Consider the following 26,107-nt stretch of genomic DNA (forward strand, 5'->3'; position numbering starts at 1 on the left):
TGATCAGGGATGTTCTATTGTTAAGTGTGTGAATTGTACCTTTTTCCTGACCTGCTAAGCAAAACCTAAATGTAACTAGTACTTTGGGTGTCAGGGAAAATGTATGGAGGAAAAAGTATAAAAGTAAAAAGTTGTAAAAAATATCGATAGTAAAGTAAAGTACACATTTCTCACAAAAATACATAAGTACTTTACACCACTGATGGTTTCCTAGAAACTAGGTGTAGCCCAACTAACCCTTTGGCTCAACTTACACCAATTCTTCCCCCCTAAGGCGCCTGGTACATACCTGTATATTTATAGACTCTATAGGCCTATCTGTGATAAATTATTTTCCACACAAATAAAACAACAGAGAAAATATATTTATGCACAATAATCAATTAGGCATTTGAATCAATGTTCATTCAAAGCATATGGCAACCATTGCAAAGTAAAATATGGCATTTCCTCATTCTTAAATCAGTTACGAAAGACTAGAAACGATCACAAAAACGTTTATGACGTCATCAGATGGGCGAATCACTGTGGGAATCCGGATGGGTTACTGGGTACATCAATGACATCAATTCTCCTCATTTAGAACAGACCGCTGAAGAATGACAGCCTGTACTTGTATGTTCAGCATACAGTGTGGTAAGATAAATCAATAAGTACATGGCAGTTTGCCAAAACACGACACGGTTAACCTAGAATGAAAATAGCCATGCCTGCCCCAGAGACCATCGAGCTTTCATCTCTGGTGCGCACGGGGCATTCCATTGCGCTCTGAACAAGGGGCAAGGACACAAGTGGAGAAAGCCTATTTCGAGCTAATTTCATATAGTGTAGGCCTAAAAACTAGACAATTCGGCGTAGAAAGTGTTTTTTTACGGAGTATATTGCACATGTACTTTGTTTAGCAGCGCCTTCTAAAAATGTTGGACCATTTTGCGAATGTCTTCCATTTCAGGTAAATTATATATGGCACACCATTATTTGATAACAATACTGTTTTTGTAATATACGGTAATACTGAAGCAAACATGTTAAGGAGATTAGGTCTATCCATCAACTTCTGTGCGCAAAGTTCCAAACGCATGTTTGAAAGTTTCCAAATTATATTTTCAGAGGGTCGTGCCTACGGTGCCTTCGATGGTATCGTTATGATTTTCAGAATTTAAACGTCAAGGAGTTGCTGTATGTAGTCAATGGGTGAGGAATAGAACTATGCCCGGAACGACCTCTGGTGCGTAAAGTAAGCATGGGGGTGCCATGTCTACTGTCAAATCAAAGTTTATTGGGCGTTTACACAGATTTGCAGACGTTATTGCAGGTGTAAAGAAATGCTTGTGTTTTCTAGCTCCAACAGTGCAGTAATATCTAGCATTACATAACAATGCACATATATATATATATATATACACACAGTATATAACAGAAAGAGCAATATCAGAAAGAACAATGTCAGAGTCCTGAATACAATTATATATAATGGAGTGTATATAATGTGTATAGACCGTATGGACAGTATATGAATAGAAAAGGTGTGTACAGCAGTCACTCCAATATTTGCAGGACAACGAGGACAATCTACCTTTCTAATGAGACTTTGCATTAGAACGCAAAATAGAAACCACTTGGCCTCAATTTCTTCACTAGATTTACCAACAATGGCATAAATTAGCATAAATTGACATATACTAGGCCTATATACAGTTGAAGTCGGAGGTTTACATACACCTTAGCCAAATACATTGAAACACCGTTTTTCACAATTCCTGACGTTTAAACCTAGTAAAAATTCCCTGTCTTAGGTCTGTTAGGATCACCACTTTATTTTAAGAATGTGAAATGTCAGAATAATAGTAGAGAGAATTATTTATTTCAGCTTTGATTTCTTTCATCACATTCCCAGTGGGTCAGAAGTGTACATATACTCAATTAGTATTTGGTAGCATTGGCTTTAAATTGTTTAACTTGGGTCAAGTGTTTCGGGGAGCCTTCCACAAGCTTCCCAAAATAAATTGGGTGAATTTTGGCCCATTCCTCCTGACAGAGCTGGTGTAACTGAGTCAGGTTTGTTTGCCCCTTGCTCGCACATGCTTTTTCAGTTCTAAATTTTCTATAGGATTGAGGTCAGGCTTTGTGATGGCGACTCCAATACCTTGACTTTGTTGTCCTTAAGCCATTTTGTCACAACTTTGGAAGTATGCTTGGGGTCATTGTCCATTTGGAAGACTCATTTGCGGCCAAGCTTTAATTTCCTGACTGATGCCTTAAGATGTTGCTTCAATATATCCACATCATTTTCCTTCCTCATGATGCCATTTATTTTGTGAAGTGCACCAGTCCTTCCTGCAGCAAAGCACCCCCACAACATGATGCTGCCACCCCCGTGCTTCACGGTTGGGATGGTGTTCTTCGGCTTGCAAGCCTCCCCATTTTTCCTCCAAACATAACGATAGTCATTATAGCCAAACAGTGGCTTCTTCCTTGCTGAGTGGCCTTTCAGGTTATGGCGATACAGGACTCGTTTTACTGTGGATATAGATACTTTTGTACCTGTTTCCTCCAGCATCTTCACAAGGTCCTTTGCTGTTGTTCTAGGATTGATTTGCACTTTTCGCACAAAAGTATGTTCATCTCTAGGAGACAGAACGCATCTCCTTCCTGAGCGGTATGACGGCTGCATGGTCCCATGGAGTTTATACTTGCGTACTATTGTTTGTAAAGATTAACGTGGTACCTTCAGGCGTTTGTAAAAATAAAAAAAAGAATCTGAGGACTTAGCTAGTTTCTTTTGATTTTCCCATGATGTCAAGCAAAGAGGCACTGAGTTTGAAGGTAGGCCTTGAAATACATACACAGCTACACCTCCAATTGACTCAAATTATGTCAATTAGCCTATCAGAAGCTTCTAAATACATTACATCATTTTTTGGAATTTTCCAAGCTGTTTAAAGGCACAGTCAACTTAGTGTATGTAACTTCTGACCCACTGGAATTGTGATACAGTGAATTATATGTGAATTATACGTAATCTGTAAACATTTGTTGAAAAAATTACTTGTGTCATGCACAAAGTAGTCCTAGCTGACATGCCAAAACTATAGTTTGTTAACAAGAAATTTGTGGAGTGGTTGAAAAACAAGTTTTAATAACTCCAACCTAAGTGTATGTAAACTTCCGACTTCAACTGTACCTCTACAGAAATCCATGACATACAGTAAGGTATCATTATGTTCTGAAACAATGCATTACAGTAAGAGTGACAAGCACAATAACCTCATAATTATTTATCTGACATTGTGCTTTTGTGTTCTTCTCAGGGTTAGTATGATGTGCATTGCCACAAACCTGTCTGCAGTTATTGGTCAATAAATCCGGGAGAGTGAACCTGGGACTTAGTTGTCATAGGGGGTTGATGTCCCTTTTGTGTAAATCTTCTGCAGAAGTAAATCAGAATTAGATTTTATAACCCACCTCATAGAGAAGCCAACGTATTTGCCAGAATGGGTTTTCCCAGTCCAACAGTCAAAACAGTCCAAACAGTCAGTTATTATTGTACATCATTTACAGTGTAACTGCTCCAGTGATCCTCTATTTTCTGGAACTGGTTGACATAACTTCCTGTTATGTGATTGTCAGATTTGCTGCCAGTCTGTAACTGCTCTCAGCCACCATTTCTAGCATTAGCCTGATGATGTGTGTGTCCCCCCAACCCCCTCAGGGCCGGTGGTGGTACTGCTGACGGTACTCCAGTGGGCAGGACGAGGCCTCCCTTCTCCTGTCAGGCCCATCTGTGACCCCCGCGTCCTGGATCGCTTCATCATGGAGGCCCGCGACACAGAGACCGCTCTGGTGAGCTTGAGGCCTAACCATCACTAGATGGACCTGAGCTAGTTTTTCATGTTTGAAAAATGTCACATTAGAAGATGGATGATGATACTATTAGACTGTATTATGTGCGGAGACAATTCAGCTTTGTTAGTGTGTTTGATCTGTCGGTGTGTCTCTTCTTACCCTAACTGTGTCAATATGTCTTGCCTTCCTTCCCTCTTGCAGCGAGGTTGCAAGGCAGGGTGTGGAGTGACAGGCACATTTGTGGTTCCTCTGACAAATGTTGACTTTGTAGTCTGGGAGAAAAAGGATGTGAGTACCTGTCTATCAGTTCAATACCTGGGTTGTTCCACGAAATGAGTGCTTTTTGATGAGTGCCCTTTGATATTTTAAGCAGAAATTGTGCACCAATATTGGTAAGATGTCTAAATGACTATCGCCCAGTAGCACTCACATCTGTAGCCATGAAATTCTTTGAAAGGCTGGTCATGGCTCACAACACCATCATCCCAGACACCCTGGACCCACTCCAATTCACATACTGCCTCAACAGATCCACAGATGATGCAATCTCTATTGCATTCCACACTGCCCTTTCCCACATGGACAAAAGGAACACCTACATGAGAATCAAAAAGAAAGGAGGACCAAGGAACTCTTCATATATTTAATTAAAATGCCTTTATTTGTATGGCATGTTCAATGGAGTACTCCCTGATGAAGGACATGCAGCCAAAAGTTTTTAAAATGTGTTTCCATTGAACATGCCATACAAATAAAGGCATTTGAATTAATTATATGAAGAGTTCCTTGGTCCTCCTTTCTTTTTGATGACCAATTTACCCCTTTTACCAAAGAGCACCTTCTGTCTACCAAAACCTACTATTGTGTACCTTAGCAGCGCTTCCCTTCCTCCTATTTTTATTTTTTTACCTATGTGAGAATGCTTTTCATTGACTACAGCTCAGCGTTCAACATCATGGTGCCCTCCAGGTTCATCACTAAGCTAAGGACCCTGGGACAGAACACCTCCCTCTGCAACTGGATCATGGACTTCCTGATGGGACGCCCCCAGGTGGTGAGGGTAAGCAACAACAGAGCTGCCACGCTGACCCTCAACACGGGAACCCCTCAGGGGTGTGTGCTTAGTCCCCTCCTGTACTCCCTGTTCACCTGCATGGCCGCGGATGACTCCAACACCATCATTAAGTTTGCAGATGACATAACGGTGGTAGGCCTGATCACTGACGACGATGAGACAGCCTATAGGGTGGAGGTTAGAGACCTGGAAGTGTGGCAGGACAAGAACCTCTCCCTCAACCTCAGTAAGCCAATGGAGCTGATCATGGACTACAGGAAATTAAGGGCCAAGCTCGCCCCCATTCACATCGACAGGGCTGTAGCGGAGCGGGTCGAGAGCTTCAAGTTCCTCTGTGTCCACATCCCATCTATCATGGTCCAAAAACACCAACACAGTGGTGAATAGGGCACGACAACACCTCTTCCCCCTTAGGAGGCTGAAACGATTTGACATGGATAGATCCTCAAAAAGATCCTCAAAAAGTTCCCCAGCTGCACCATTAAGAGCATCTTGACTGGCTGCATCACCGCTTGGTAAGGCAACTACTTGGCAACCGACCGCAAGGCGCTACAGAGGGTAGTGCAGACGGCTCAGTACATTACTGGGGCCGAGCTCCCTACCATCCAGGACTTCTATACCAGGCGGTGTCAGTGGAAGGCCCTAAAAATTGTCAAAGACTCCAGCCACCCAAGTTATAGACTGTTCTCTCTGCTACCGCACAGCAAGCGGGACTGGTGCACCAAGTCTTGAACCAACAGGACCCTGAACAGCTTCTACCCCCAAGCCATAAAACTGCTAAATAGTTAACCAAATAGCTATCCGGACTATCTGCATTGACCCTTTTTGCACAAACTTTTTTGACTCATCACATACGCCGCTGCTACTGTTTACTATCTGTCACTTTCTTTCTAGTTATTTTTTTTTATTTTATTTTTTATTTCACCTTTATTTAACCAGGTAGGCTAGTTGAGAACAAGTTCTCATTTGCAATTGCGACCTGGCCAAGATAAAGCATAGCAGTGTGAACAGACAACAACACAGAGTTACACATGGAGTAAACAATAACAATAAACAAGTCAATAACATGGTAGAAAAAAGAGAATCTATATACAATGTGTGCAAAAGGCATCAGGTAGGCAATAAATCGAATAATTACAATTTAGCAGATTAACACTGGAGTGATAAATCATCAGATGATCATGTGCAAGAAGAGATACTGGTGTGCAAAAGAGCAGAAAAGTAAATAAATAAAGCAGTATGGGGGTGAGGTAGGTAAATTGGGTGGGTAGTTTACAGATGGACTATGTACAGCTGCAGCGATCGGTTAGCTGCTCGGATAGCAGATTTTTAAAGTTGTTGAGGGAGATAAAAGTCTCCAACTTCAGAGTTTGCATCCAGTTTGCTGAGTAGAGTATTGGAAGCTATTTTGTAGATGACATCGCCGAAGTCGAGGATCGGTAGGATAGTCAGTTTTACTAGGGTAAGTTTGGCGGCGTGAGTGAAGGAGGCTTTGTTGCGGAATAGAAAGCCGACTCTAGATTTGATTTTGGATTGGAGATGTTTGATATGAGTCTGGAAGGAGAGTTTGCAGTCTAGCCAGACACCTAGGTACTTATAGATGTCCACATATTCTAGGTCGGAACCGTCCAGGATGGTGATGCTAGTCGGGCGTGCGGGTGCAGGCAGCGAACGGTTGAAAAGCATGCATTTGGTTTTACTAGCGTTTAAGAGCAGTTGGAGGCCACGGAAGGAGTGTTGTATGGCATTGAAGCTCGTTTGGAGGTTAGATAGCACAGTGTCCAGGGAAGGGCCGGAAGTGTACAGAATGGTGTCGTCTGCGTAGAGGTGGATCAGGGAATCGCCCGCAGCAAGAGCAACATCATTGATGTATACAGAGAAAAGAGTCGGCCCGAGAATTGAACCCTGTGGTACCCCCATAGAGACTGCCAGAGGACCGGACAACATGCCCTCCGATTTGACACACTGAACTCTGTCTGCAAAGTAGTTGGTGAACCAGGCAAGGCAGTCATTAGAAAAACCGAGGCTATTGAGTCTGCCGATAAGAATATGGTGATTGACAGAGTCGAAAGCCTTGGCCAGGTCGATGAAGATGGCTGCACAGTGATGTCTTTTATCGATGGCGGTTATGATATCGTTTAGTACCTTGAGCGTGGCTGAGGTGCACCCGTGACCAGCTCGGAAACCGGATTGCACAGCGGAGAAGGTACAGTGGGATTCGAGATGGTCAGTGATCTGTTTGTTGACTTGGCTTTCGAAGACCTTAGCTAGGCAGGGCAGGATGGATATAGGTCTGTAACAGTTTGGGTCCAGGGTGTCACCCCCTTTGAAGAGGGGGATGACCGCGGCAGCTTTCCAATCCTTGGGGATCTCAGATGATACGAAGGAGAGGTTGAACAGGCTGGTAATAGGGGGTGCGACAATGGCGGCGGACAGTTTCAGAAATAGGGGGTCCAGATTGTCAAGCCCAGCTGATTTGTATGGGTCCAGGTTTTCCAGCTCTTTCAGAACATCTGCTATCTGGATATGGGTAAAGGAGAAGCTGGGGAGGCTTGGGCGAGTAGCAGCGGGGGGGGGCGGGGCTGTTGGCCAAGGTTGGAGTCGCCAGGAGGAAGGCATGGCCAGCCATTGAGAAATGTTTGTTGAAGTTTTCGATTATCACGGACTTATCAGTGGTGCCTCAGTGCAGTGGGCAGCTGGGAGGAGGTGCTCTTGTTTTCCATGGACTTTACAGTATCCCAGAAGTTTTTGGAGTTAGAGCTACAGGATGCAAATTTCTGCTTTCCTGACTGACTGCGTGTATTGGTTCCTGACTTCCCTGAACAGTTGCATATCGCGGGGGCTCTTCGATGCTATTGCAGTTCGCCACAGGATGTTTTTGTGCTGGTCGAGGGCAGTCAGGTCTGGAGTGAACCAAGGGCTATATCTGTTCTTGGTTCTGCATTTTTTGAACGGAGCATGCTTGTCTAATATGGTGAGGAAGTAACTTTTAAAGAATGACCAGGCATCCTCAACTGACGGGATGAGGTCAATATCCTTCCAGGGTACCCGGGCCAGGTCGATTAGAAAGGCCTGCTCGCAGAAGTGTTTTAGGGAGCGTTTGACAGTGATGAGGGGTGGTCGTTTGACCGCGGACCCGTGGCGGATACAGGCAATGAGGCAGTGATCGCTGAGATCTTGATTGAAGACAGCAGAGGTGTATTTGGAGGGCAAGTTGGTCAGGATAATGTCTATTAGGGTGCCCATGTTTACGGATTTAGGGTTGTACCTGGTGGGTTCCTTGATGATTTGTGTGAGATTGAGGGCATCAAGCTTAGATTGTAGGACTGCCGGGGTGTTAAGCATATCCCAGTTTAGGTCACCTAACAGAACAAACTCTGAAGCTAGATGGGGAGCGATCAATTCACAGATGGTGTCCAGGGCACAGCTGGGAGCTGAGGGGGGTCGGTAGCAGGCGGCAACAGTGAGAGACTTATTTCTGGAGAGATTAATTTTTAAAATTAGAAGTTCGAACTGTTTGGGCATAGACCTGGAAAGTATGACAGAACTTTGCAGGCTATCTCTGCAGTAGATTGCAACTCCTCCCCCTTTGGCAGTTCTATCTTGACGGAAAGTGTTATAGTTGGGTATGGAAATCTCAGAGTTTTTGGTGGCCTTCCTAAGCCAGGATTCGGACACGGCAAGGACATCAGGGTTGGCAGAGTGTGCTAAAGCGGTGAGTAAGGCAAACTTAGGGAGGAGGCTTCTGATGTTGACATGCATGAGGCCAAGGCTTTTTCGATCACAGAAGTCAACAAATGAGGGTGAATGGGGACATGCAGGGCCTGGGTTTACCTCCACATCACCCGAGGAACAGAGGAGTAGTAGGATGAGGGTGCGGCTAAAGGCTATCAAAACTGGTCGCCTAGAGCGTTGGGGACAAGGAATAAAAGGAGCAGATTTATGGGCGTGGTAGAATAGATTATGGGCATAATGTGCAGACCAGGGTATGGTGGGGCACGGGTACAGCGGAGGCAAGCCCAGGCACTGGGTGATGATAAGAGAGGTTGTATCTCTGGACATGCTGGTCTCAATGGGTGAGGTCACCGCATGTGTGGGGGGTGGGACAAAGGAGGTATCAGAGGTACGGAGAGTGGAACTACGGGGTCCATTGCAAACCAAAACAATGATAACTAGCCTGAACAACAGTATGCAAGGCATATTGATATTTGAGAGAGACATACAATAAGGCATAAAGTGATTGCAGGTCTTGATTTGGAGAGCTAGCTAAAACAACAGGTGAGATAACAGCAGCTAGTCAGCTAACACAGCAACAGAAGGTAAAAAAAATGGCGACGACTAGGCAGAGAGGGTCGGATTAACTACACACAGATCCTGAGTTAAAGCACAGAGCCGACAGATAAAACACAAATAAACAGAATGGAGTACCGTGAATTAATGGACAGTCAAGCAGGCATCAGCTATGTAGCCAAGTGATCATAGTGTCCAGGGGGCAGCCGTAGATGGAGCAGTGAGGCCTCCACTAAGCTAGCACGCGTTTAAAGTTAGTAGCCCGGGGGGTGGTCTGCTTAGACGGAGGGGGTCTGCTCAGACGGAGGCCGGTTGAGGGCACAGCGGATGGGGTATTCGTCTGCAGACCAGACGTGGTCGTGTCGACAGAGAATCCAAGCCGGATGGCGATGGCGAAAGAGAGGTTGTGAATTGTAGAATTGTGTTTGCTAACTGGTGCTAGCTTCCTGGCTGCGCTAGCTGCAAGATAAGCTAGCCGTTAGCAGACCGGGGCTAGCAAGTTAGCCTTTGGGGGACGTCGCGATGGGGGGGAAGTCTGTTATTGCCTCTTCGTGCGGTGACGTCGATAGACCAGTCGTGGAATTAGTAGGGTTCCAGGTAGCTCTAGGTAGCTAGCAGGCCTAGTAGGTTAGCAGAATGGGCCTTCAGCGGGCGTCACGCCTGAGGGGCCTGTTGAAGAGGATCGGCGGGGTTCCGTGCTAAGTACCGGCAGTAAAGGGGTCCGGATATTGTAGCACAGGAGCCCTAGCCGGGCTAGCTTCAGGCTAATTGGTGCTTGCTCAGGGATGGAAACGCTAGCCAGGAGTGGTCACCCGGGATTGTGGTTAGCTAGTTGCGAAGATCCAGATGAAAATGTTCAGAGTTTGCGGTAGGAATCCGGGGATATGGAGAGAAATAGGTCCGTTATGCTCTGGTTTTAGTCACGTTGTTCGAACTAGCGAGAGCTTTCCGAGCTAAAGGTTAGCTGATGACCGCTAGCAATGGTTTGCTAATTGATAGCTGGTATGTAGTTAGCTGGCTATCTTCAGTTGATGGATTCCAGATCAGATGTAAATAGAAATACTTTAGAAAAAAGCAGATCCACGCCACATTGGGTGAGGCGGGTTGCAGGAGAGTATTTAGAAGTTGAGGTTTAAGAAAATATTTTTAAAAAGATATGCGAAGAAAAAGATGTAAAAAGATATATACAAGGGACACGGGACACGACAGGACAAAGACGTCTACACTGCTACGCCATCTTGGATCAATGTATGCACAGTACATATCTAACTCAATTATCTCATACCCCTGCACATCGTCTCGGTACTGGTACCCTTTGTATATTGCCAAGTTATCATTATTCATTGTACAACATTTATTATTTTATTATTACGTGTTTTACTTTTCTATTATTTTTCTATTTTCTTTCTCTGCATTGCTGGGAAGGGCCCGTAAGTAAGCATTTCACTGTTAGGCCACACCTATTGTTTACAAAGTTCAAATTTGATTTGATTTGAACTTACATTGAGTCCATTGAGTCCACTGAGCTCTGCCTGCCAATACATGTATTTCTGTACAGTGTACCCATTAATACAGGATTACATTCACCCTAATGTGCATGCATCTTTAGCTATATAATGATGATGTATTATGACATTCTGTGAGTTTTGTTTTAGCGTACGCATGTATATAATGCATGTATGTGTGTATTCCCAGACTGGGGAGCAGGCTTTGGAGGTCCAGTCGGGGATGTCTCTGTTCGGCCAGGCCCTGGGTGCTGTGAGGGAGTCAGTGAGCCGTGTTGCCGTGCAGATCCTCATCGACAACAACAAGAGCAACATCCACAGCCTGGGCCAAGTGCTGCGCAGCCTTCACATCCAGGTGACTCACTGAGGAGTGTGAGTGTCTCGTCTACAGCATGGCCAGTGGATGGGACTGTGGTGTGAACAGTTTATTATGTAGGGCCAGGAGAGTTTCTGGTCTGATCACATGGTAAAGAAAACCTCCTTGCCCCAATAGGCCCAGAGTTATTCCTGATCACATGACCTAACCAGGAAAAACTCCTATCCCACTTATCAGATATGTTTTTGTGTCTCTGTTTTCTTTCTACCGTATATCATGTTTTAAGGTATGACCCCGTGCAGACAGTGTTGAAGAAACTTTATTCCTTATTAAACAGGGGCATGCAAACGACAGGTCAAGGCAGGCAGGGGTCAATAATCCAGAAAGGGTGTAAGGTACAAAACAGCAAGCGGGCGCAGGGTCAGGTCAGGCAGAGGTCGGTAATCAAGAGTAGTGGGGCAAAGGTACAAGATGACAGGCAGGCTCAGGGTCAAGACAGGCAGAAAGGTCAGAACTGGGAAACTAGAAAACAGGAGCAAGGAAACAGGCGGGAGCAGGGAAACAAAACACTGGTAGATTCTACGAACAAAGCGAACTGGCAACAGACAAACAGAGAACACAGGTATAAATACACAGGGGATAATGGTGAAGATGGGCGACACCTGGAGGGGGGTGGAGACAAGCACAAAGACATGTGAAACAGATCAGGGCGTGACACCGTATGTGTGAGTCAGTTTGTACGTACTATACTCTACTGTACTTACTGAACCTCCCCTACAGAGAGCCTCGTTGGGAATAGATAGGTGTTCTTGGAAAGGTCATGGAACATAGGTACCAAAGGAGGCTGGTGCGGGGAGGACATCTTAAAAAAACAATGCCTGGAATGGAGTGAATGTAATGGTATCCAACACACGTCCTCCCACGTTCCAGCCATTACCTAATTAAGGTGCCATCAGCCGCCTGTGATGGGTACAGTCAGCCAGACATTCCCTTGCCCTCTCTGCCCTCTCCCCTCAGTGTACCACCGCCTACCTGCCGCGCTTTGTTTGCTTTTCTGTCAGAGGCGCCACTCTTCTTAGAAACCTGTGCCTTTTAAGGTTAGGGCAGTTCAGTGACTGAGATGGCATTGAGCATGCCGGGTATGGCAGTGGAAGTTAGTGGAAAGGTGTCAGAATGGGGGTTCTATTTGGCTGCTTACAGTTTGGTATGGAGTAGCAGGCCAAGAAGAACCTGGAATAGACCCTCTTCCACAGAACAGATGAGTGGTGCTTTTTTCCCCCAGGGTTGTGTACTAAACCTTGTTCTTCCTCCCATCCATTGAACAGGACCTGCCCCTTCCTCCAGCACCAGCAGTAGGTGACTTAGTGACTAGGAAGGTGTCATCCTTATCTGAGCTGCTCCATGTCCACACCAACTTCCTACGAGGGAAGGTTCGCCTGCTGCTCGCCAACGCACCTGCCTGTCAACAGAACAGTACTTGATTGGAGCTTTCCTCAAAGGCAGAAGAGGCTGTGATTGGACCATTGTTTAGAGAGAGGATGAGGTGATTGGACTTTTGCTGAAACCTCTGAATGGCTTACCAAGTATGGAATGTGTAGACAAGGTGATTGCTGACCGGACAAAAACTGGTGGATAAGTAAGTTCCCTGTGGGTGGAGTTGGTGAGAACATGAATGAGTGAGAGAGAAAAAAACGGAAGTTCTACCTAGCAGTACTGCCAAAGAGCTCTGATGCATGCAGTGGAATAAGCTACAGATAGAACACATCATAGAAGATCATATATAAAGTCCTAAATTCAAGAATTTTATATTATGTTCTATTTATACAGTTTGCATTAAACTTGTCTTAAACGTGTTTTTATATAAATCTCTATTTTCATATATGAGTGTGTCCCTTTTAGTGTTTGAACCATAGGTTTCTCATTGATGCTAAGGTTTAACATACTGAAGTCAGTGTTTGTGTGTTCATGTAATATGCTTGCTCAGTGCTGTTATAATTCAGACCACAGGTACACTTTGCTGCAGGACAATATATTGATCACTTCTCACTGTGTGCTCGCTGCACTCTCTCCCTTTCTCTGGCTCACCCTCTCTTTGGGGTCAGAGCAGACATTGTATTTCACCACCAGGCAGCACCTACAGCTCTCCAGCCTGGCAGGCAGAGAATTGAAGATGAGAATGAGTTCAGTTCCTGGATACAGTTCTGCACTCTGTTGCCCTCTGCTGGATAGACCGTGACATCATTGCCCTACTTAGACCCCGCATACACAAAGAACAGCTCTATGGCTATAAAAAGAAAAAGACATCATCATGAAATCATCTCATATTTGTGCATATAGACCAAATGTTCACCAGAAACAAAAAACACACAAAAGAACACCAACCAAAGTATGTCAACATGGGTAATTATTAATCAGATCAGCAACCACTCACAGATTATCAATTTAAATAATTAGATGTTGTGTCTTCATAGACAATAACAGGGAGGCAAATGTGATAATTTGTTTAAGAATGTATTTTTAATGTTCTCCATTTCAGGTGCACAACATACAGTCTGTTATAGCCTCTATATGAAATAGAAATATTAACTTCATTCTTTAAACCCGTTCGTTATGCTTCCTTACAGTGTCTTAATCCTCCAGTAAGTGCTGATTTCAGACTAAATGAAAACAGAGACAAACAGGTGCAAACCTTTTTGGGCAACCCAGCGTGAACCTCGGAAAAGTAGAGATTTGCATCCTTGTAATGTTTCTTTGTAACATTGAGCCAACGTCAGACTTTAGTGTCACTGTGTAAACTTGGTGAGAGTGTGCTTCCAGAGTCTGTTGGCTGTCATATCCCTGGTTTCCAAATTTCCATTTTTTTTTTTTTTTTAGAAAAATACTGTATTTTTTCACTTTTCCTTTTTGGAAACATGGACCTCTCAAATGGACAGCAAACAGGTGAGCTGATATTCACAGAAAATGACTTAAACAGAGAGTGTGCATGGCAGACATAATAGTAAAGGATAGCAAAGCAACCACAACCATCAGAGTCTGAAACAAGACTAAAGAGTACAAAGGAGTTGACAACATACTGTACCTGTTCTAAGCTATGGGTAATACTGTATGTCATATCTCAGGACAGTGAGTGTCACTAACAAGTACCAACAGCACCACCATCAAGATTCAAGTTTCCTAGTTCTGTAGGTTTGGGTTGAGCACAGTTTCAAACCATGACTTTATCTCTACCACTCCCCATCAGTTCCTTCCTCTTTCTTTCTGTCTCTCGCTCTTGATCACCTTCCCATTTTCTTTTTCTCTGTATCCCTATTCTCTCTAAATCTGCTATTTATGCAGCTCTTATCTTTGGCCACTTAACGGATGCAAAAGGCTCATCTTAAATGAATCCAGACAAAATCTGTCTTCATGATTGATGTGGCAATTGACAATTGTGCAAGTAATGCCCACCTCCATCCAGAACCCCACACACATCCAGTATGTCCTTTCTACCCTAGAGAAACCTGAGCCATATCCCCTTCCCTATCGCTATTATGTTGAACTCAATCATGCTAGGATTTTAGATGTAGTTTACAGATCATTCATGTATGTTAATAACTGTCTACATGTTCCCATAACTTGTTGCACGTTGACCTTGAAAATCGAAGAAATAAAGAGAATCAAACAACAACAACGGATCAGCCGTCTGAACTTGCACCTGTTGTCACAAAGAAAAGATTTGACCGTTCACTCATAAACCAACCCATAAACAGAATATTTACAAATACCAGTTTGTTCTCTTACACTTAAAAAAATGTACAGTTTGTTTTCCATGGTGTGTGTTTTGTTCATTTTTCTGAGTCCCGGTCCCTGTGACAGATGCCAGTCTAACCCCAGTGTGATCATCATCATCCCAAAACAAGACAGGAAACAGAACAGGAAAAACATGGGGAACTCCATCCTGACAGATTAGTTTTTTTCTGTATATATGTGAGTAATGTTTACCAAATGTTTTTTCTCCTCAAGATATTGAACGCATCCTCAGTGCATCGGAGACATATCAGGCTTCTGCTGAAGACTCATCTCTCCATCGTCGTTGTTGGTTTTGATGTCAAGGTTTTTCTTATTTTGTCTCAACATCCGCTCTGTAACAGTTTTTTTTCATGAATGTTCAGAGTTCATTGTGTCCCTGTGTTCAGTTGTGCGGTTGAAAGATCTAAAACGTGCGTACAAGGCTTTTCACATTTGACCTACAGTATGTCAGTCAGTCTGTCTGAGCCCCCCTCATACCCTCTGCACCCTCTGCACCCTCTCCCCTCAGCAACACAGAGAATATCAGAACAACATAAGAGGATTTGAAAAGACAGTGTCATACCCAGTCTCCAAAAACCTGAAGCACGTAGCTAAAAGTCCACTGAGGAGAGGATGAGAGTGCTTCAAACGAAGATAATTGTTCAGAGACAACCCTTTATTCCTGGGAAAATGTGTAGAATTCTATCAATTTTTATCATTGAGGCAATCCACGTGAAGTATGACATTTTCACCATTCAAAAACAAGTATTAGCCTATCATGGACAAACACTGCAAGCTGATGGAGTGGTTAAGTCCAACAATGTTTTTTCTTCTGTTGACCATGCAACACTCCACAGCTAAAGTAATGAGAGAAAGAGAGAAATAAAATGAGGGAGAGAGAGAGGGGGCTTCCATCAGTCTTTCAGGGCGGCAGGTGCTTGTGGAACAGCCTCAGTGATAAGAAATGAAAAAATAAAGGACATATTTGTTGTCCTTGTTATAATCATTATAATCAGAGTCAATATTCATCTCTTGAAAGCCTTTTTGAAGTATCTACAGAATAGAAGATAGTTTTCTTGTGCACGAAGTTCAGCTGACGTAAAAAACAAAAAGAAAGTACTTTTCAAGAAAGAAAAAAAACAACAATAAAAAAAAACAAGGCCAAACCTTGAAATAAAAAGGAAAAATTCAAGATATCCACTCTGATGTCCATCCTCCATTTAGAAAATAAAAATCATGCAGAAGATCCCAGACAGCAAACCAGTTATAAATCTTTATATTCTCTTTATATTTTTTACATGGATATATTTAATATTTTCCCCCTTGAGTAAAGCCCAGCCAAGGTGCAACACTGAATGCAATAAAAACAAAAAGAAATTGCAAAAGATCAAAAAGAAAGATGAAACGTCTGGCACTTTTTTGATTATGGTAATTCCTTGTGTAAGATCAAGTCAGGATGGGCCTCTCCAGGTGGTCCATTGGACCCCATTGAAAGAGGAGCGTTATCACAGTACTTGGCACCAAGAATGCTGGTAAAAACGAGATATCAGAATCTCACCTTTTTCATTCATATCCTTACAATTTATCAATAATACATAATTTACATTTATGTGTTTGTATAAAAGACTCCAAAGAGGAAAAAACGGAGTCCTGAAGTGGTTTGCGCAAGAGAGATGAGGATGAAAATGAGACTGGGAGGAATGTGTGAACGTTGTGATCAAGAGCTATAGGAACAGACGTGGAGAGAAGTGAGTGGGAGGCAGAGAGAAGAAGAACAGTAATATTGGTTGAGAGAGAGAGAGGAAGATAGAGAGTGTGAGAGAGAGAGAGAGTGAAACACCCAGATTGTACAGACATATGAACAGGTTGGAAGATGTGTGATAGAGATGTGTTAGTTGGGTAATGATAGTCTTTGTCCCAGCAGCCCACAGCCTGAGTCAGACTGAGCCATGCATCCCAACAGTAGGGGGCGATAACACAGCCTCATGGGGAGATTGACAGAGATCAGAATGACACGGAGAAAGAGAAAAAAGCAACACAGAAAAAGTAAGAGAGAGAAGAAGGAGGAGAGGACCAGTCTGTGTGGTGTTTATTTGTATCTCTGCTGATCCAGAGGTTATGCCTGGTCCTATACGCGGGTGGTGGAGTGTTGGTGTGGCAGGGCGTTGTTGCTGTGTCCAGGGGTGGGGGTGGTGGAGGGTGCCGGGGCTGGGGGGTAGGTGTTGAAGGGGTGGAGGGGCTGCATGCCGCTGATGGTGCTGGGCATCATGGTGATGGTGTTTGCCGTCATCAGCGGCACGTCCTCCGGTGCCCGCCGCAGCGCCAGCGTGTAGTCCGGTGGGCCCACCTGTGCCCGCAGCGGCTCCAGGTCGCCATGGAGACCGCGGGAAGGGAGGGGCGTGCCGATACCATGCTCCATCTCTACTCTCTGCTGCTTCATCTGCAGGGACATGAGCTCCTCCTCCTGGCTCAATGCCAGGTCATTGTGGGACGGGGCTCCCATGCCCAAGCCCATGGTGGTGCCCATGCCACGCTGGGGGGACAAGCGGTGGTGGCGTCTCTGCAGCAGCTCGTGGCGCTTGTCCCGTTTGTAGTAGAGCGCTGCGAAGGCCAGCACGTTGAGGAAGAGCAGCGAGGCGCCCACAGCCACAGTCACACTCAGCTCCGTGGAGTAGTCCCTTATCTCGTCAGGGAACGGGTTGCGGCGGGGCGGCTCTGAGGGGTCTGGCTCGGGTTCAGAGGGGTTGGTGGAGATGACAGGGTGGCGGGTGGAGCGTGCCCCAGGGGGGCCAGGCCGGTGGACGCGGGGACCTCCTCCTCCAGGTGGCAGGCGGGTGGTGATGGGGTTGATGTCCTCATGCAAGGAGTGCAGGTGAGGCACCAGCTCCAGCCAGAAGGCCACCTTGTTGGCCCGGTAGTTGTCCCTGACGCGGGGCTTCAGGCCAATGTGAAGGTACTGCTTGTCCTTGGAGCTGAACTTGGTCCAGATGACCTCCTCAAAGCGGTTGGGCTTGGTGTGGATGAACTTAGTGTCCTGAGGGACAGGCAGGTTGGGATCCCTGATGGAAAAAAAGAGAACAAGAGAAAGAGAAGAAAGGAAGAAAGGAAGAAAGGAAGAAAGGAAGGAAGGAAGGAAGGAAGGAAGGAAGGAAGGAAAGAAAGAAAGATGATCAAAATAATTGAGCATGTACTGTATGCATCTGATAGAGCATGTTTCTAATTTGATATCTCAGTGTTGTGTCTAGGTCCTGTCTAGGTTCAGTACTGACCCGGTCTTGGCAAAGTTGGTCCAGTAGGTCATGACCACAGCACTGAGCATGACGTCATTTTTCGAGAAGTTACAGGGGAACAGGTCTGTGGCTCCCACCATGGGGACCCCAAACACGTAGGGTAGCTCATCCCCGTGGGCCGCGTCCGCCCACTCTGGCCGGGCCTCTGTCTGGCAGTGGTGGTGGAAGGTGTAGAAGTAGACAGGAGACTGGAACTCAGCGTGCAGCTTGGCTGTGGCCACAGCTGGCGCCACCCACTGGTGATCTGTGAACAGTGCCAGCAGGGTCTTCCTCCTCATGTTTATGTTGTCCCTGTCGGCCCAGTCTGTGTACATGAACTTTATGGTCTCCCTCAGGATGTCCTTACCTGAAGACAGACAGAGATGGGGTGAGACACAGAGAGAGCAAGCGAGAGATGAGAGAGAGAGAGAGAGAGAGAGAGAGAGAGAGAGAGAGAGAGAGAGAGAGAGAGAGAGAGAAAGGGGAGAGACAGAATGAGAGCAAGAGAGGGATTAGAGAGACAGAGAGAGGGGGGAGAGACAGAGAGGGGGAAAGACAGAGAGGGGGGAGACAAAGAGATGAGAGAGACAGGGAGAGGGGGGAGAAGCAGAGAGAGGGAGGAGAGACAGAACGAGCAAGAGAGATATTAGAGAGAGAGAAAGGGGGAGAGAGAGAGAAAGGGTAGAGACAGAGAATGAGAGCAAGAGAGAGATTAGAGAGACAGAGAGAGGGGGAGACAGGGGGGCCAGAGAATGAGAGCAGGGAATATCAAGAAAAAACGTCTAACAAACCAAAACCTGCAGAAAAAACACAGCGGAACCTAGAAATACCATCCAACACAAAACTCAGTGAGTAATATTCAGTCTGAAGCTACTTCTGAAGCCAAAAAGTAAAAGACAATCTCTAGGTAATTTTGTTATATAAAGTTAAGTAAATAAGTATACTAAGCTACCAAAATGCTAGGACAGAACAGACCTGGCGGCACCTTCAATTAGCACTGAGGTTTGAAGCCAGATGTGTAAAAACTCTTGAACCCAACAATGGCAGGAGAGTTTCACAGCTCCCCCCACCCAAATTTAGAGGCCTTTGAAGCCCCAATGGCTTATCCCTGTCCAGAGGTCATTACAATACAGTACCCCATGTATAATAAAAATAACACTGCAAGGAATAAGTATAAGAAAAGCTCCTCAAGGACAACCCAGAAACATTATTTGCTGACTGCTACAAAGAGGGGAACGTAAGCAACTTAATTTCCCACACAGACCATCCCCTGGCATGGCACAGTGCTGTAAGAGCACACTACCCCAAGAGAGAATGTATTGGCCAAGGGTGGAAACTCAGAAAACTAGACATTGAGGAAATTGAAACAATGTCTGTCAACGTGTACAAGTCTGGGACAGTAATGGTGCATGGCATCATGCAGGACTTTTATGGGATCAAAGAGAGAGCACAGCAGGAAAATCTCTCTCCCTGTGACGACTCCCCCATGCTGAGTGAGTCTGATCACACCTCTTCAAACTGTCCCGCAGATGAGAATAGTGTCACCCCCCCAGCACTGAACACACCCAGGTCCCACAACTGCACTGGTCCTCCATCATTGAGAGGGATAAATTCACAGAGCTGGAGAGAGACATGTTGGAGCTCAGAGACCTGGTCCACACAATCCAGACAGAAGAACCCACAAAACAGACCAGCACAACAAGACCCGGAGGGCAGATGGGGTGAGACAGGGATGCAGCTTAAGCCCCACCCTCTTCAACATATATATCAACGAATTGGCGCGGGCACTAAAACAGTCTGCAGCACCCGGTCTCACCCTACTAGAATCCGAAGTCAAATGTCTACTGTTTGCTGATGATCTGGTGCTTCTGTCACCAACCAAGGAGGGCCTACAGCAGCACCTAGATCTTCTGCACAGATTCTGTCAGACCTGGGCCCTGACAGTAAATCTCAGTAAGACCAAAATAATGGTGTTCCAAAAAAGGTCCAGTCGCCAGGACCACAAATTCCATCTAGACACCGTTGCCCTAGAGCACACAAAAAACTATACATACCTCGGCCTAAACATCAGCACCACAGGTAGCTTCCACAGAGCTGTGAACGATCTGAGAGACAAGGCAAGAAGGGCATTCTATGCCATCAAAAGGAACATAAATTTCAACATACCAATTAGGATCTGGCTAAAAATACTTGAATCAGTCATAGAGCCCATTGCCCTTTATGGTTGTGAGGTCTGGGGTCCGCTCACCAACCAAGATTTCACAAAATGGGACAAACACCAAATTGAGACTCTGCATGCAGAATTCTGCAAAAATATCCTCCGTGTACAACGTAGAACACCAAATAATGCATACAGAGCAGAATTAGGCCGATACCCACTAATTATCAAAATCCAGAAAAGAGCCGTTAAATTCTACAACCACCTAAAAGGAAGCGATTCCCAAACCTTCCATAACAAAGCCATCACCTACAGAGAGATGAACCTGGAGAAGAGTCCCCTAAGCAAGCTGGTCCTAGGGCTCTGTTCACAAACACAAACACACCCCACAGAGCCCCAGGACAACAGCACAATTAGACCCAACCAAATCATGAGAAAACAAAAAGATAATTACTTGACACATTGGAAAGAATTAACAAAAAAACAGAGCAAACTAGAATGCTATTTGGCCCTAAACAGAGAGTATACAGTGGCAGAATACCTAACCACTGTGACTGACCCAAACTTAAGGAAAGCTTTGACTATGTACAGACTCAGTGAGCATAGCCTTGCTATTGAGAAAGGCCGCCGTAGGCAGACATGGCTCTCAAGAGAAGACAGGCTATGTGCTCACTGCCCACAAAATGAGGTGGAAACTGAGCTGCACTTCCTAACCTCCTGCCCAATGTATGACACTATTAGAGAGACATATTTCCCTCAGATTACACAGATCCACAAAGAATTCGAAAACAAATCCAATTTTGATAAACTCCCATATCTACTGGGTGAAATTCCACAGTGTGCCATCACAGCAGCAAGATTTGTGACCTGTTGCCACCAGAAAAGGGCAACCAGTGAAGAACAAACACCATTGTAAATACAACCCATATTTATGTTTATTTATTTTAACTTGTGTGCTTTAACCATTTGTACATTGTTACAACACTGCATATATATAATATGACATTTGTAATGTCTTTATTGTTTTGAAACTTCTGTTTGTGTAATGTTTACTGTTCATTTTTATTGTTTATTTGACTTTTGTATATTATCTACCTCACTTGCTTTGGCAATGTTAACACATGTTTCCCATGCCAATAAAGCCCCTTGAATTGAATTGAATTGAATTGAATGTGGAGATGGACGGCTGTCTGAGAGAGCTGGCTGCTCTACGGACTGAGGTGAGATAACTTAAAGAGGCACACATGGCATTGAAGGACGAGGTCAGAAAGCTGAGGTGTGACAGAGAGCAGGACACTCCCCCAGACAAGCCAGGAAGGCTGGGAGTGATTGAAAAAACTTCTTCCACTCACCCCAATGCACAAGTGTTTATCTCCAACCTGCTACCACAAAAAGACTTTCACCCTGCCACCATACAGCGGGTGAATGCAAGCATTTCGCAAGACTGTGCCTCAAAACCTAAATGTATACCTGGCCCACCACTCCACCCTGGACTTTAACAGCCTTTACGACCAGGTCCACCTCCACAAGGCAGCAATCCCAACTTTTGCTAGGACCCTGAAGGACGTCGGCACGCTCCTGAAGGACGTCATCCTCAACCGTAGCCCCAACACCTCACACAGGAGCAACAGAGCAATGGACACCCCACCCAGACCAGTGAGACACCCTCCCAGACTTGCAAGACCCCCTCCCGAAGGACCTGCACCAAGGGAACCCATGCCAAGAGGACCTACACCCACACCACAGCATCACCAGCCACACACCAACCAACTAAGACCACCCGAAGCAAACCCTGGCCACACCCTATATAGGCCACCCCATATCAGACCAATGCACCTTCTGCCCACCCCATGCCCCCCGACCCTGCGGCAATGGCCTCAACATGACAGCAGGACATTATGCCTAGGCCGTGAGCAGAGCAACAGGCCCAACCACCGCTATTACACCCGACCAAGCCCCATCCTGCGACCTAAGAGGTGTGTATCAGATGCTTAACATGCTCTGCTCACACCTACTGTGATTGTCCGGGCCTAAACCACACAAAAACAACACTAGACACTATGGAACACAAAGCTTTTACTATCTCATCCTGGAATATACAAGGTCTGAGGTCATCTGCCTTTGGTCTAAAGAGCAGGAACCCAGATTTCATCAAAGAAATTGGAAATACAGACATTCTTATCCTACAAGAAACATGGTATAAAGGAGACAGGCCCACTGGTTGCCCTCTAGGTTACAAAGAGCTGGTAGTTCCATCCACTAAACTATGAGGTGTGAAACAGGGAAGAGACTCGGGGGTATGCTAATTTGATATAGAGCAGACCTAACCCACTCTATTAAATTAGTTAAAACATGAACATTTTACATTTGGCTAGAAGTTAATAAGGAAATTATCGCAACAGATAAAAATTTGCTAATGTTTGCTACCTTTATCCCCCCACTAGAATCCTCATACTTTAACAATGACAGCTTCTCCACCCTAGAGGGGGAGATCAACAATTTCCAGGCAGGGACTAAATGCCAGAACTGGACAAGAACCTGGCACCCTCAGCACACAGGGGGACAAACACCTACCTGGAGGTGACAGCATTCCCTCCACCAATTACGACAACAAAAGCAGGTCACAAGTCCTGCAGTCCACTGACACCCCTATCAGATCACAGTAAAATCACACTCTACTTGAACAGAGCTATGCTCAATCATGAGGCATCAAAGCCAAAGGAACTGAATAATATTAAGAAATGCTATAGATTGAAGGAACATAGTGTGGAAATCTACCAAAAAACAATTACTCAACAACAAATTCAATCCCTTCAAGACAATTTCCTGGACAAAAGGTTTCACTGTAATAGTGAAGGTGTACATTTGGCAGTAGAAAACCTAAAACAGCATTTTTGACCTTTCAGCTTCCCTATCAAATCTAAAAATGTAAAGCAGACAACGTAAGAAAATTAACAACAATAACAAATGGTTTGATGAACAATGCAAAAACCTAAGAAAGGAATTGAGAAACCTATCTAACCAAAAACATAGAGATCCAAAAAACCTGAGCCTACGCCTTAACTATTTTTTAAATATATTTTTTTATATTACCTTTATTTAACCAGGTAGGCCAGTTGAGAACAAGTTCTCATTTACAACTGCGACGTGGCCAAGATAAAGCAAAGCAGTGCGACAAAAACAACAACACAGAGTTACACATGGGATAAACAAACGTACAGTCAATAACACAATGGAAAATCTGTATACAGTGTGTGCAAATTAAGTAAGGTGGTAAGGCAATAAATAGGCCAATAGTAGCGAGGTAATTACAATTTAGCAATTTAAACTGGAGTGATATTTGTGCAGATGAGGATGTTGAAGTAGAAATACTGGTGTGCAAAAGAGCAGAAAAACAAAAACAAATATGGGGATGAGGTAGGTAGTTGGTTGGATGGGCTATTTACAGATGGGCTGTGTACCGCTGCAGCGATCGGTAAGCTGCTCTGACAGTTATTTAGAGAGGGAGATATACAGCTGAATTCGGGAAGTTTACATACACCTTAGCCAAATACATTTAAACTCAGTTTTTCACAATTCCTGACATGTAATCCTAGTAAACATTCCATGTCTTAGGACAGTTAGGATCACCACTTTATTTTAAGAATGTGAAATGTCAGAATAATAGTAGAGAGAATTATTTATTTCAGCTTTTATTTCTTTCATCACATTCCCAGGGGGTCAGAAGTTTACATACACTCAGTATTTGGTAGCATTGCATTTAAATTGTTTAAAGCGTACCACAATAAGTTGGGTGAATTTTGGACCATCCTGACAGAGCTGGTGTAACTGAGTCAGGTTTGTAGGCCTCCTTGCTCGCACACGCTTTTTCAGTTCTGCCCACAAATGTTATACAGGATTGAGGTCAGGGCTTGTGACGGCCACTCCAATACCTTCACTTTGTTGTCCTTAAGCCATTTTGCCACAACTTTGGAAGTATGCTTGGGGTCATTGTCCATTTGGAAGACCCAAGCTTTAACTTCCTGACTGATGTCGAGATGTTGCTTCAATATATCCACAACATGTTCCTGTCTCATGATGCCATCTATTTTGTGAAGTGCACCAGTCCCTTCTGCAGCAAAGCACCACGACAACATGATGCTGCCACCCCCGTGCTGGGATGGTGTTCTTCGGCTGGCAAGCCTCCCACGGTGGTCAAACAGTTCTATTTTTGTTTCATCAGACCAGAGGACATTTCTCTAAAAAGTACGATTTTTGTCCCCATGTGCAGTTGCAAACCGTAGTCTGGCTTTTTTATGGCGGTTTTGGAGCAGTGGCCTCTTCCTTGCTGAGCGGCCTTTCAGGTTATGGCGATATAGGACTCATTTTCTGTGGATATAGATACTTTTTTACCTGTTTCCTCCAGCATCTTCACAAGGTCCTTTCTGCGATTGATTTGCACTTTTCACACCAAAGTACATTAATCTCTAGGAGGCAGAAAGCGTCTCCTTCCTGAGCGGTATGACGGCTGCGTGGTCCCATGGTGTTTATACTTGCGTACTATTGTTTGTACAGATGAACGTGGTACCATCAGGCATTTGGAAATTGCTCCCAAGGATGAACCAGACTTGTGGAGGTCTACAAATTTTCTTCTGAGGTCTTGGCTGATTTCTTTTGATTTTCCCATGATGTCAAGCAAAGAGGCACTGAGTTTGAAGGTATGCCTTGAAATACATCCACAGGTACACCTCGAATTGACTCAAATTATGTCAATTAGCCTATCAGAAGCTTCTAAAGCCATGACATCATTTTCTGGAATTTTCCAAGCTGTTTAAAGGCACAGTCAACTTAGCGTATGTAAACTTCTGACCCACTGGAATTGTGATACAGTGAATTATAAGTGAAATAATCTGTCTGTAAACAATTGTTGGAAGAATTACTTGTGTCATGCACAAAGTAGATGTCCTAACCGACTTCCCAAAACTATAGTTTGTTAACAAGACATTTGTGGAGTGGTTGAAAAACTAGTTTTAATGACTCCAACCTAAGTGTATGTAAACTTCCGACTTCAACTGTAAGTCTCCAACTTCAGTGATTTTTGCAATTCGTTCCAGTCATTGGCAGCAGAGAACTGGATAACAATATAGGGATGAGGTAGTTGGATGGGCTATTTACAGATGGGCTATGTACAGATGCAATGATCGGTAAGCTGCTCGGACAGCTGATGCTTAAAGTTAGTGAGGGAGATATAAGTCTCCAACTTCAGCGATTTTTGCAATTTTTTTCCAGTCATTGGCAATGACTGGAAGGAACGGTGGCCAAAGGAGGAATTGGCTTTGGGGGTGACCAGTGAAATACACCTGTTGGAGCGCATGCTACGGGTGGGTGCTGCTATGGTGACCAGTGAGCTGAGATAAGGCGGGTCTTTACCTAGCAAGGACTTATAGATAACCTGGAGCCAGTGGGTTTCGCCGACGAATATGTAGCTTGGACCAGCCAACGAGAGCATACAGGTGTGGTGGGTAGTGGTGGGTAGTATATGGGGCTTTGGTGACAAAACGGATGTCACTGTGATAGACTGCATCCAATTTGATGAGTAGAGTGTTGGAGGCTAATTTGTAAATGACATCCCCGAAGTCAAGGATTGGTAGGATAGTCAGTTTTACGAGGGTATGTTTGGCAACATGAGTGAAGGAGGCTTTGTTGCAAAATAGGAAGCCGATTCTAGATTTAACTTTGGATTGGAGATGCTTAATGTGAGTCTGGAAGGAGAGTTTACAGTCCAGCCAGACACCTAGGTATTTACAGTTGTCCACATATTCTAAGTCAGAACCGTCCAGAGTAGTGATGCTAGTCGGGCGGGCGGGTGCGGGCAGCGATCGGTTGAAGAGCATGCATTTC

At 44.7% G+C, this 26,107-nt stretch overlaps 2 protein-coding genes across 4 annotated transcripts in view; one reads left to right on the top strand and one right to left on the bottom strand.

Annotated features, from left to right (window-relative positions):
- The first annotated feature begins 732 nt into the window (after window positions 1-732).
- Window positions 733-12,771, top strand: LOC129864004 (erythropoietin-like). 2 transcript variants are annotated; one of them, XM_055936522.1, is made up of 5 exons: window positions 733-952; window positions 3,713-3,843; window positions 4,048-4,134; window positions 10,907-11,071; window positions 12,358-12,771. In XM_055936522.1, the coding sequence occupies exons 1-5, from the start codon at window positions 937-939 to the stop codon at window positions 12,511-12,513; spliced, it is 555 nt and encodes a 184-aa protein (XP_055792497.1). In that variant the 5' UTR covers window positions 733-936; the 3' UTR covers window positions 12,514-12,771. The 2 variants fall into 2 exon arrangements, with proteins under 2 accessions (XP_055792497.1, XP_055792498.1); XM_055936523.1 differs by lacking the exons at window positions 733-952; window positions 3,713-3,843; window positions 4,048-4,134 and adding an exon at window positions 4,141-4,906.
- A 756-nt stretch (window positions 12,772-13,527) lies between these two features.
- The window catches only part of LOC129864003 (neuroligin-2-like), a 97,873-nt gene continuing 85,293 nt past the window's right edge, over window positions 13,528-26,107 (bottom strand). For both annotated transcript variants that reach the window (XM_055936521.1, XM_055936520.1), the window contains 2 exons: window positions 18,070-18,436; window positions 13,528-17,859 (listed from right to left, as the gene is read on the bottom strand). In XM_055936521.1, the coding sequence (XP_055792496.1) occupies window positions 16,929-17,859; window positions 18,070-18,436 (1,298 nt within the window). In that variant the 3' untranslated portion in view covers window positions 13,528-16,928. The remainder of the gene's footprint in view (window positions 17,860-18,069; window positions 18,437-26,107) is intronic.

Source organism: Salvelinus fontinalis, chromosome 10 (assembly GCF_029448725.1).
Source record: "Salvelinus fontinalis isolate EN_2023a chromosome 10, ASM2944872v1, whole genome shotgun sequence".
Lineage (NCBI taxonomy): Eukaryota > Metazoa > Chordata > Actinopteri > Salmoniformes > Salmonidae > Salvelinus > Salvelinus fontinalis.